This window comes from Carcharodon carcharias, chromosome 1 (assembly GCF_017639515.1).
Source record: "Carcharodon carcharias isolate sCarCar2 chromosome 1, sCarCar2.pri, whole genome shotgun sequence".
In the NCBI taxonomy this organism is placed as follows: domain Eukaryota; kingdom Metazoa; phylum Chordata; class Chondrichthyes; order Lamniformes; family Lamnidae; genus Carcharodon; species Carcharodon carcharias.
The window spans coordinates 185,840,362-185,853,336 of record NC_054467.1 but is presented as its reverse complement, the minus strand read 5'-3'; the positions used below and the strand labels follow the sequence as shown (position 1 = coordinate 185,853,336).

The 12,975-nt window shown below is 40.3% G+C and overlaps 1 protein-coding gene across 1 annotated transcript in view; it reads right to left on the bottom strand.

Moving 5' to 3' along the window:
- Positions 1–1,597: 1,597 nt before the first annotated feature.
- LOC121279876 (potassium/sodium hyperpolarization-activated cyclic nucleotide-gated channel 1-like) overlaps positions 1,598–12,975 on the bottom strand; it is a 315,234-nt gene continuing 303,856 nt past the window's right edge. The window contains exons 8-9 of the mRNA XM_041191391.1: positions 4,223–4,401; positions 1,598–4,162 (exon numbers count right to left, since the gene is read on the bottom strand). Coding sequence (XP_041047325.1) covers positions 3,530–4,162; positions 4,223–4,401 — 812 coding nt within the window. The 3' untranslated portion in view covers positions 1,598–3,529. The remainder of the gene's footprint in view (positions 4,163–4,222; positions 4,402–12,975) is intronic.

Below are 12,975 nucleotides of genomic sequence, written 5' to 3'. Positions count from 1 at the left end.
TGCTTTATGTGATCAAAGCTGGCAATGACTAAACCAGTTATCCACCATAATAGTTCAAGCCTGCATTCCTTGGATTAAAGGAACAGAGATGAAGGCCATACTAGTGGAATCAGTCAGGGTGAGAGAAAATGATGGTTTTAGTGAGGACTATGGTTTCAAAAGAGAAGGTGAGGGTGTGATTGAGCAAATCATTAGCTGCAAAAATAATGTGGTGAAAGGACGGTGAAAGATCATTGGGATTTTGAAAATGCAGTTGCAAGTGAATTGGGAAGGTATTTTTCAGGAGTGGACACAGAAAGAAGTAGTGTTGCAACATGGAAGGGGAATGGAGTGGAGAGTCTAGCAGATGGATATTCTATTGTGGGAGCAATGCAGGTTGCAATACTCCAAAGCATTGTTAATGAGTGACAAGCCACGTAGCCTGGCTCAGATTCTTTCCATGGGTAGAGTGATCCTAACTGGAGAAATAGTAGGAAATTTAGCAATGGTGTATAAAGGTTTTAGTCCATTAAACACCAGCCGCATAACTGGGGTGAAACTTTTAACTTTGGCTGGGGAGTAGAATGGATGGTCCTGAATTAGCTGGCCATTAAACACCCTGTCCTCTGCAGCACTCACCAAGGCTCCTTCCACAGCACCTTCCAAACCCCTGAGGTTTACCACCTGGAAGAACAAGGACAGCAGATGCATGGAGACAAAACAATCTGCAAGTTCCCTTCCCAGTCATGGACCATTCTAACTTCGAACTGTATCGCCGTTCTGACACCATCGCTGGATAAAAAACCTGGAATTCCCTTCCTAACAGCACTGTGAGTGTGCCTACACCAGATGGACTGCAGTGGTTCACTACCACCTTTTCGAAGCCCATTAGGGATGGGCCATAAATATTGGCTTTGCCAGCAATGCACACATTCCATGAATGAGGAAAAAATACTTCGTTTTGAGTAAACAGAAATCTCAGATCTAAGCAACCTGTTTAAACAAAGGGCAATCCATTGCTGGGAATGGACATGTCTGATTGTAGACTATTAAGTGTAGCAATGGATTTTCATGTAAGATTGTCACCTAGCTATATTTAAAAGCTTTAGTTTTACACGATGCGCAGCTGAAGAACCTCACTTATTAGCAACTCACTTGGATAATGTTTGTTTTTTAATATTTTGCTCCTCTTATGTTCAAATGTCCATTAACGTTTCATTACAAGCAAAAAAATAATTTAGCTCATCCACTGTTGTCTTTCAGCAAGAATGTTACATTCAATGTTTCTTCCAACAGCACCATTATCCAACACTGTACAACCAAACATCCCCTGTTTTGCCACATGGAGTTAATGAACGTGAGAACTATAGTGAAATTGTGCAGCATTATCACATCTGGATGTAAATATATACAAAGATGAACTACTTGAGGTCATGGTATCAACACCAGAATTTATATATATATCTTTTATATTTTACATAATGATAATCCTATTCAATTTTACTCAATTTCTGCATACATATTGATATATACATTAATTTGTGCCATCTGCAGTGAGCATAAACCTGACTTTATAACAGACACATGGATGGTTTTATCTGTCAACATTGGCTTTCTGGATTTCCAATCGCTTTCTCTGAAACTATGAAGATGGTGATTTTTTTAAAAAACATTTTAAATTTCCTTAGCATACATACAAATATAAAATGACCACAATTTAGGCACACAATAGCTTATGAATGTTTTTTTTACAAAGATAATCCTTATGAAATAATTACAAAGGGAAGCAAAAGAATATTAAAAGAATCCAAAGACACAAAAAGGAACCCCACAAAACACAATTTCCTATTGAAATAATCATTTTCCTTTATTTGTTCCATCTGATTCCTTTAGTAATAACCATTGTTTTGCATTCCAAAAAATATGTAGCCATTTGTGCTGCATATGATAAACATAGTTCAAGTTAAAGCCATATTCTCTTCTGTGGTAAACTGACTGAAATTATAAACATGATTTCAGTCTAATGTATCACTATTCAACAAAATCATACACAACTACAGTATTATTCGTTGAGGTGTGAAAAACTATTGGATAAATACTGTAGCTTTGTTGAAAGAGAAAAATATGCTTGTGATTTTCAGTCTAATCAGACATTCAGGACTGATTTAATTTTGATACAAAACCGAATCACACTGATAGGAAATAGGACTTTTCTTGACCTTCTTGACAAGTGTTAAGACCAATGACCTCACAATTTTAAAAAGATGTTTCAAAAATATGTTTATAGAAACAAAAAGTAGAAGCAGTTTACAATCAATATACACTTATTAAGGAGTTTAAAGATATCAATGAAATTATATAAGAGTATGGCTTTAAATCTTATCTTTAATGATGTGTCGTGACATCATACACAGAAAAAATTGGATTTTTTTCTCTAAAAACACATATGAACTACAAATTTTAAACAAACGATATGTTACCAAATACAATGAAAACAAAGAAACAAAATAAAGGAAAAAGATCTGTTTAACCTAATCTGTTGGTGGTTATCTAACCAATAAAACCATTGTTTTAATGAATTAATGAAATAGGATATTGCAAATTTCACAGCACAGTATTCACTGACATCAAGTGATGCCATGTCTATGAAAGTATTTTTTTTAAACTACCTTCCTGGCCTACAAATTTATTTATTTTATCAAAGCTGAATTGGGAAATGATGATACAAGTAAGGAAAAAAAGAACATGAATGAAAAATTCCTAGTTACCACAATAAGCAAATTTGTCTTTATAGTAACATTGAAGATATGGATGCATTCTTTTGTCCATATGCATGTTGTAGGTAAATGTTCTTTAGCAGAATCCATTAAAATGAAGCATACATTTAACATTGAAGCTGAAACAAGGAATGTCTTTTCTATTTTCGAAGAGATGTCTGATTTTTTTTTAAAGTTGGTCCTTAGTCCACCTATGAACATGCAGAAATATCACCCAGTATAACACTGGAACTGAATTTACAGATTTATCTATTGAGAGTTCATTACAAAACATATTAGATGTTCCATGCTTTGCTGATAAAGGACGGAATATCTTGATGAGTAGTTCTCAAGCAAGAAACACTGAATGGTGTAGGTGTTGCTATATGGAGCAGCATTGGTATACTTTTAAAAACTCAGTCCTGAACTGGAAATGCATTGTTGTGCGCTCAAAGAGATTTTTGTTTCAACAATAATATTGATCCAGCTGACGAGTTATTGTTACATTGCTCTTATTTTACAAGAGTTTATAAAACAATTCAACATGTCCAAAATCCATGGGGAAGGAAGACTGGTGATATACTAATTAGAACTCTGAAAATTATGGTTTATAATATTTTATTCTGTCATATTTTACATTCGTTGAGCTGTGCATGTGATGAGGACAGCAGTGTCCAATCTGTCAGAAGATGATAAGACTATCCTCATGAATGATGAGGTTGACTTGTAGAACATTGGTGAAGAATCTCAGTATTTAACGATAACAAGTCGGTACTGAACAAAAACCTTTAGGGTCATAAATTAGAGGGAAATCGTGGTCTTCCTTGATTAGTATCTGTATTTAAGACTGTGGATGTCTCCCTTTTTTGGGCTGGCGAAGCTACTTGTGGTCCTCGAAGTGGTGGTAGAGCTCCTGAGGACATATGCCGGAAGAGAGCCACTCTATGAGGAACAGTGCTTCGGATTCCTCCTTGAGGTCCTACACCTTGCGTGGTGGAGACTGGTGTAGGTACGGTTGCTAATGATTCTCCAGAAGATGGATGTGGTCTGACAATTAATGGTGTCACCTCATGAGGCAGAGAGGGCTGAGATGCTGAGAGAGGTCTTGCTTCTCTGCTCAGGCTGCTTATTTGCAAACCCTGTGTACTTTTGTTAGAATCACGCCTTTGAGTTGAGGTGTGTACTTGCTGTTGCTGCATCAAGGACATCTGTGACACATTTAGTGAGCCATATTGAAAAGTTCGGCCTGCCAATGGGCTTTGAACAGAAGGACTGGAAACTACAGCATTAAAAGAACTGGGTGATGGCATCGCTGCCTGTGGGCTGGGTGTGGGCGAACTCTGGTTGCGTGCAGTCTGAACCAATTGGCGTGGTCTTGTGTATGACTGAGAAGATGGTGAATTGGTTTTCAAATTTGGGGAAGAAGTCTGCTGAAAATCTAACTGAGCTATATTTGGTGGCTGTGACTGCATAGAAGCTCTGATGACTGAGTTGCCAGAAATTGGAGGAAATACCCCAAATGATGTATTAAGGGGCGTTTCCATCAATTGCACCATTTCCCGGTCTTGTTTCACCATCCTTTTGAGAAGTTCTGTCTCTTGGTTATCAAAAACACCAGTGTTCAGATCACGTTGGACCTTATGCAGAAGGAGTGAGTTCTTCTTCCCTATAAAACAAAACAATATAAATGCTGGCATGGTGCAATGTAATAAATATATCATTCTACATGCATAATGGTAATTTTGATAAAATAACAGAAGATAACCCTTTAACAACAACATAAAAACATATAAGGGTTATCCACCTATCTTTCCAGATGAACCCTCCTTTATCTGCCTGCATTCTTGGATGTAGTTCAGTCTGGAAAAGTAAAGATGGAACCTTTTACTGACATCTTAAAAATTATATATTACACAAATAGTCACTGTTTTTTATTGGTTATTGTGTCAAAACTTCCCATATGTTAATAATACCTTTTTGGACTGAGTAAAAACCCATAATAGGTCATTTTAAAGTCAGAAAGGGAATACTTTGACGCTACAACCTTTAAAAAAAGTCAATATTTGTATATTATATAGAAAATAATGGAAGGAATGCATGACAAAGATACATGCGGTCCCAAACAATCCATCACCAACTATTAGTTAATTTCTTTACAGCATCCTACGTTTTATGATGAACAGTGATAACTAAGGAAGAGCAGATGAAAATATTGTCAAAATCAACTGAATACGCAGCTTGGTGTCTGCAATTAAAACAATTGATTAATTAAATCGGAGAATGAAAATTAAAGTTTTATTCTGGTGCATGATTTCAGAACGGGGACATTTGACAAAAACCCTATTAAAACAGGTGTCTTTGGTATATTGTTGAAGTGCAGTCAATTTTCCTTTTTCTCTTTGATTAGTCAGAAATCAGTTATGGAGATAATTTTAATAAACTGTGCTCCTGACAGGCAACACTGGGCAGTTGGAATCTAAATTTGTAAAATTACCCGGTCTACAGGACACATTTTTTCATTAAACATGGCCTCACTATATGACATTATGATAGCATTAGTCAGAGAGAATAAGCCCGAGAGGAAACCGTGCTGGAGATCAAAAGGTAATAATGATGGCAGAGAGTCAACAGGAGATAGAATGAGCCTTAGGGAAAACAGTGCTGGAGACCAACAGGTAAATGCAGCAGACCTGAGGAGTTTGGGGCTGGAGCCTGGAAGGAGTATGAGCGTCAGTGAGTGAGGTAATAAACAAAACTAAAAGTGATGTCAAACAAGGAAAATGTTGATTGGTGAGTAACTGGTCAATGTTTTTTATATAAGTATTTAGTTTATTTCTGTTAAGTTTAGTTAGGCCAATAAATAGTGACAGCAGGAAAGATTGCCTCACTCTCATGGAGTATCCTGTTCCATGTGACAACTCCAGGATGCTTCTCATACTCTGGACAATCGTATGTCCAGGAAGTGTCATCAGCTGGAGGAACTTGAGTTCCAGGTTTCAGAGTTTGAGCAGCAGCTGGCAACACTGTAATGCATTCATGAGGTTTTGAGCTACGTGGGTAGCACATTTCTGGGTGTGGTCACCTTACAGCTTAAGGGTGTGCAGACAAAGAGGGAATGGGTGACTGCCAGGCAATCGAGGAGGACCAGGCAGGTAATACAGGAGTACCATGAATTCATCCCACTCTCCAACTGGCTTTCAGTTCAAAATAATGGTGAGGCTGATGGTTTCTTTGTGGAGTGCAGCCAGAGCTAAGCCACAGCATCACTGGTAGCTCCATGACACAGGGAGGAAAATTGGAAAGCAATACTGATAGGGGGTTCAGTAACTGGGGAACAGACAGGCTTTTATGTGGCCGCAGGCAGTTTTCATGATGGTATATTGCCTCATTGGTGCCAGGTTAAGGATGTCACTGAGCAGCTGCAAAGAGTTCTGAGTGGGGAGGGTGGACAGCCAAAGGTCATGGTCCATATCAGTACCAATGACATAGGTAGTAAGAAGGATGAGGTTCTGCAAGCAGGTTTTATGGAAGTAGGAAGGAGACTAGCAATCAAGATCTTAGGATTACTCCCGGTACCATGCACTAGCGAGTACGGAAATGGGAGGTTAGAGCAGATGAATATGTGACTGGAGAGAAAATGGAGGAGGAAGGGTTTTAGATTCCTGTGACATGAGACTGGTTCTAGGGGAGCTGAGACCTATACAGGCTGGATGGGTTGCACCTAAACAGAGCTGGGATGAATGTCCTCGCAGGGCAGTTTGCTGGTGCTACTGGGGAGGGTTTAAGTTAACTTAGCGTGGGGATGATATAAAAATTGGCCTTGTGGTTGATAGTGAGGAATAAAGCTGGTAACTGCAAGAAGAGATTAATGGACTGGTCAATTGGGCACAAAATTGAGGTATATAAAGTTATGAAGAGGCTAGATAGCATGGATAGGAATGACCTATTTCCCTTGGCAGAGGTGTCAATAACCAGGGGGCTTAGATTTAAAGTAATTCGTGGAAAATTGAAAGGGGAGTTGGGAACAGCATGGTGAGGGTCTGGAACTCACTGCCTGAAAGGGTGGTTGGTAAAGGAAGAATCCCACATCAGATTTTAAAAATACTTGGGGCTGAATCTTTGGCTCGGTGAGCGGGGGCAGGGTCCGTTCGCTGAGGTGTAAAATGATGCAGGGTGATGTTGGGTGTGCATCCCAACGTCACTGTGCGTCATTTAGATTTTCAGTTTGGCAGACGTGCAGCTGAGTTGGCTGCCCGCCTGCCGAACTGTCAAAGGCCTGTTAAGGCCATTAATGAACTAATTAAGCCTATTGGGAAAGCTGCCCATCCAACCTTAAGGTCAGCGGGCAGGCGAAGAGCCCAGGCGGCCTTCGCATTTTTCATGGAACCTCATCCATGGGCGGGTTGAGGTTTCATGAAGGGTTTATAAATTAAATAAATTTTTTCATTAACGTTTATTGACATGTCCCAGCTCATGTGACACTATTACATGAGGGGACGTGTCTTAAATTTAAAAAACAATTTTAAACTTAAAACTTATCTCCCTGAGGCACAGAGATTTCACTCCCGACTCAGGGAAACACCCCTCCCCCGCCCGCACAGGGAGCGCACAGCGCTTCCGGGTGCGCGACACGCTGGGCGGGCCTTAATTGGCCTGCCCATGTAAAATGGCGGCGTATACCCGAACAGGGGCGCCAATCGGGTCTGCACTCACCTGCGCCCGCCCCCGCACAACCCCACCGACAGGGGGAAAATTCTACCCTTGGATATACACTTGATGGGTCATAACCTACAGGCTACAGTTCAAGAGCTGTACAGTTCAAGGTTGGATTAGACTGGAAAGTTCTTTATTGGCTGGCATGAACACAATGGGCTGAATGGCCTCCTACTTAGCCGTAAATCTTCCTACGGAAAGAATTTTTCACCCCTGATGGGGCAAGCATGGAAGTGGATGGGCAGGCGCAAAAATTTGCACCACTGGCCGATGTGCCACTTTCCGAACAGCATCCTCCCCCAGGCCATTTTCCAGGAGACAGAATGGGAGAGTTGCAAGACTTGCAAGTGACAGTAGCCAACTGAGCCTGTAAAAGGCCTATTAAGGCCTACTGTTAGAGACCAACTGGAATTTTTCAGTCATCCACCAGGCCTCCCCAGAGTCAACGGGGAACAGGCCAGGTGCCTGGCGGCAGACTCCCGGCAGCAGACCAATGGGGACCAATGCCTCAGGCAAGCTTTGAGGCCCTCCCCTAATTGCCTAGCTTCAGCTACACCCCAGGCTTCCCTGAGAAGGGGTCCCCACGCTACAGTGGTGGCTTGGCTGCTAAAGGCATTTTTAAATTTTAAAGTTAAAACATTTGAAGAGAGGGTGAATCCACCTTAGAGTGCCCTCTCTCGCACTTACCTGAAGAGACAACTTGCTGCTTCTTCAGGGCTGGAGGTTCTCTTATTGGTCCTCCAGCTTCAAGAGCCCGCCTGTCCTCCTTAATTGGATGGGGAGTCCGCCCTCTGGCGATTAATTGGCCAATTTGGGGAAAATTACAGCCGGGTGACTCTTCCCCTCACAGCGTAGGATTCTGACCCCCATTTAACCCTGATTTCAGGGTCCTGAAGCAGTGGGGACAATTTTGCCCAACGTTTCTATGTTTCCTGCATCCATACCTGGGTACATTGGGTGCAGTGAGTACCAGAAATTCAGGCAATAGGGCATGCGTGCAGAGGAACCCACACAATTTTATTTCAATAATTTTAATAGGAGGAACATTTTGTAGTTGCTTTGCAGGTGTGCTCTGACCCAATTACTTTTCCAATATTCCTTGTACAGAGATGATCTAGCAAAATTTCCCCTTGGAACTGAACTACTGATTATGAGAGCTGATCTATGCAAATGATTGAATAGATCAGATTGGTAGTAATAGGCAGGCAAATACAGCCAGAGAAAGAGACTTGGAACAAAATCCTGTACAGGATGATTATTAATAACCCAAATTCCCAGGTATTTTATGTCTTTTGGAGAACTAGCAACTGCCGTTGTGGCACAAACTCAAAGAGTGAGCAACAAACTGCTCTTTGTACCTCCTCGGGCTTAAACCATACAAGTTTATGGTGAAATTATACCGTATTTCTGCATTGGTCTTAAATATTTTGAAGTTAATTTCAGAAAGTAGTAGTATAATGTGGCTGCCAGGACTTCTGACACTGCACATACTTAAGCCAAGTGGCGTAAGACCCACAGGGCATCCTCACAGTGCTTTAAGTTCACCTTGACTAAGGTTATAAATCCACTCCAATATTAAGCCTCAATTTAAAAATGACTAGATAATCCGTTGGATCTCCTAGAAACTTGTGCAACATTGTTTAGAATGGTTTTAATATTAGGTCAAAAAGTGGACTCCCTTCCCTGCCTTTCCACTTTCTCAACACCCCCTTTAACATTAAAACCTAACTGCAGAAAGGCCAGAGGTCCACTAAAGTTTTGAAACACACATATGCAGCTCTTTAGCCATAACATCACAGTACTAATCAGACTGAGATCACTCTGCAGCATTAAAAGACTGCGGACTGCACGGTGCAACCACCAGGGCCAGTCTCAGTTTAATAGATGCAGCATTACAATCTTAACTTTTTTCATTTGAAGATTCATATAGTACCAGACACAACAAAATAGATTAAAGAGATAAATGCAGATGAAAGAAATGTGTAAATGCTTCTAATCTGAAATAAAAACAGAAATTGATAGAAATACACAGCAGGTCAGTCAGCATCTGAAAGAGAAAGATAAATTAACATGTTTTGGATATGACCCTTTGTAAAGGCATATAGATAATTAGACATTTTTGCAGCATAATTACCAAGTTACCAAACTTATCAAATTCTTCAATCAATACATATATAGATTCTAAATTTAAAAAGCAAATTCATTAAACAGTGACATTAAAGAATTATTTAATTTCTCTGTGAACATTTCTATGAAAAGACCTGGCAAGATATTTTACCTGGCACAGTAACCATCAGGGAGTTATCTACAAGCATAATTAAAATGATTTACCTATAATAGATTATCAATCTGTTGTTTTGCTATTAATTTGGCTGCCTTGCACAACTTTAAATGCCTATTTGGCTCACAAGCTTTGTGTTAGTTAGCCCAGTAAGAGTAATCTATCAGAGAATTTGCAATTTGGATATGCAGGACCATGGTGAAACGATCAGAACACTTTATAATCTGCATGATTTTGTTAACAATTTCAATCTGTTCTGGTGTAATCTTATGAAAGTAAAGTGGAGATTTGTCGATATGTGTGATTAAACAATAAACAAATAACCAGGTTAACCCTGGATAGAAGTATGCAACCTAGTCAGGTTATCATTAACAGTTGGGAGTGGTAACACATGGAAATTAGGGGATGGGAATTTGCAAATTCACTGGGTTATTCCAGGAACATACATTCTCACAAGATAATTAGTTGAAAAAGGCTTTTCAGTCCATCGTAATTCATCCATCAGGGCAAGGATGGACAACAAATGCTGGCCTAGCCAGTGATGTCTACATCCTTTGAAAGAGTGATTTTTAAAAAATCCACCCTAAACGATCCTAATGTCCTCCCAGCATAGCATTCAATTGTTTCTTAAATTATTCCAGGGTATTTGTCTCTATTAGACAATCTAGAAGTTTATTCTGCTGGTTGATCACTCTTTGTGGTTAGTCATGACAAACTCTTTTCTCTTAGTCAAAAGCTTAGAGCAGTAAGGGGCATGCGAGGAGACAGGCGACTATGCCTGAGTGAGATGAAGATCGAGTGAGCAGAGAATTAGGTTCACATGGGAATTTGGTGCAAAGGGGGAAGAGGTGCAGTATACATAGGAATTATTCTAAGTTAATTAAGAAGGTAATTAAGTTAACTAAGTAGCATAAGTAACAATGGCAGGACAGATGTTATGTTGCAGCTATGGAATGTGGGTGCTCTGGACGCCAAGGCAATCCATGACAAACATGTTTGCAGAAAGTGTAAGCAGCTAGGTGAATTCCAGATCAGGATTATTGATCTTGAAGCTGAACTGCAGACACTGCACAACATAAGGGAGGGGGAGAAATACTTCAACACTTTGTTCCAGAAGACAATCACACCCCTTAGATTAGGGTCATCTGTTTTGGTCAGCGGTGAGGGACAGGGGGATGTGACCGTGAGCAAGGCAGATAAAGGGAACGAGCAGACAGTAGTGGATGAAAGTGAGGTCTGCAAGGCGGATGAGCAGCTGGGCCATGGCACCATGGTACAGGAAACCGTTCAAGAGGGGTAGCAAAAAGAAATGTAGTGATGGTAGGGGATGGTATAGTGAGGGGGATTGACACTGTTCACTGCAACAAAGACGAGAGTCCAGAAGGCTGTGTTACCTGCCTGGTGTCAGGGTTTGGGACATTTGCTCAGGGCTGGAGCAGAACTTGTAGTGGGAAGGGGAGGATCTAGCTGTTATGGTCCATGTAGGTACCAATGACATTGTAGGACTAGAAAAGAGGTTCTGCATAGTCAGTATGAGGTGCTAGACACCAAATTAAGAAGCAGAACCTCAAAGATAGTAATCTCTGGGTTATTACCTGAGTCACGTGCAAATTGGAATAGGGCAAATGAGATTAGAGAGATGAATGCGTGGCTCAAAGGCTGGTGTGGGAGAAGTGGGTTCCAGTTCATTGGGCACTGGCATCAGCACTGGCGAGAGTGGGGGCTGTACCGTTGGGATGGCCTACACCTGAACTGTGTGGGGACCTGTGTTCTAATGAATCATATAAATAGGGATGTAGAGAAGCCTTTAAGCTAAACCAGGGGGGTAAGGTTTCAAGCTTGGGTAGATGTAGCAAATCAAGGGATGGAGTCCAGGCAGGAGAGCAAAATAATAATATGGGAAGAGGGCACAGAATAGTGGGAAGGGACAGAGAGGAAAAAACCTAAGAATACATCAACAGTCAAGGCTAGATGTTACAAAGATAACAAAAAGACAAAACTAAAGGCTCTGTATCCGAATGTGCATAGCATTCATAACAAAGTCAATTAATTGATAGCGCACATTGAAGTAAATAAATATGATCTGATAGTTATTGCGGAGACGTGGTTGCAGGATGACAAGGATTGGGTCCTGACTATTTAGAAGTATTTGACATTCAAGAAGAAGAGAAAACTAGGTAAAGGTGGAGGGGTAGCACTGTTAATTAAGGATGGCATTGGTGCAATAGTTAAAGATGATCTTGGTTCAGGAAATCAGGATATAGAATTGATCTGGATAGAGATGAGGAATAGTAGGAGAAATATGTCACTACTAGGAGTGGTCTACAGGCCCCTAATAGTAACCACACTGTAGGACAGAGTGTACAAGAAGAAATATTGGGTGCTTGTGATAAAGGGACAGCAATAATCATGGGTGACTTTAATTTACATATAAACTGGAAAAATCAGATTGGCAGCAGTAGCCTGGATGTAGAGTTAATAGGATGTTTTCAAGATAGTTTCTTGGAGCAGTACCTTCTGGAACCAACCAGAGAGCAGGTTATATTAGACTTGATGTTGTGTAATGTGATAGATTAATTAATGACGTCAGAGTAAAGGCACCCCTAGTTGCAGCAACCACAATATGATAGAATTTTACATTCAATTTGAAAGGGAGAAGAAAGGGTCTAAGACTAGTATTTTAAACTTAAAAAAGGGCAACCATGTGGGCATGAAAGCTGAGCTAGCTGAAGTGAACTGGGAAACTACACTAGAGGATAGATCAACAGTGAAGCACTTTAAGGGGGTATTTCAAATTACTCAGAATAAGTACATTCCTACTATGAAGAAAAATTCTAAGGGGAGGACCCACCATCCCACCATCCATGGTTAAATAAAGAAGTTAAGGAAAGCACAAAGCTGAGTGGCAGGTCAGATGATTGGTCAGAATATAAAGAATGGCAGATGACTAAAAGGTTAACCAGGAGTAAGAAATTAGACTATGAGAGAAAGCTAGCTAGAAATGTAAAAACAGATAGTAAGAGTTTCTACAGGTATTTAAAAGGATAAAGAGTGAGTAAAGTGAGTGTTAGTCCTCTAGAGAGTGAGAATGGGGGGTTAATAGTAGACAATAAGAAAACGGTAGATGTAATGAACAAATATTTTGCTTTGTCTTCCCTATAGAGCATACAAAAAACATTTCAGTAATAACTGTAAATCAAGAGCTTGAAGGGAGAGAGGAACCTGGTGAAATTACAGTCACTAGAG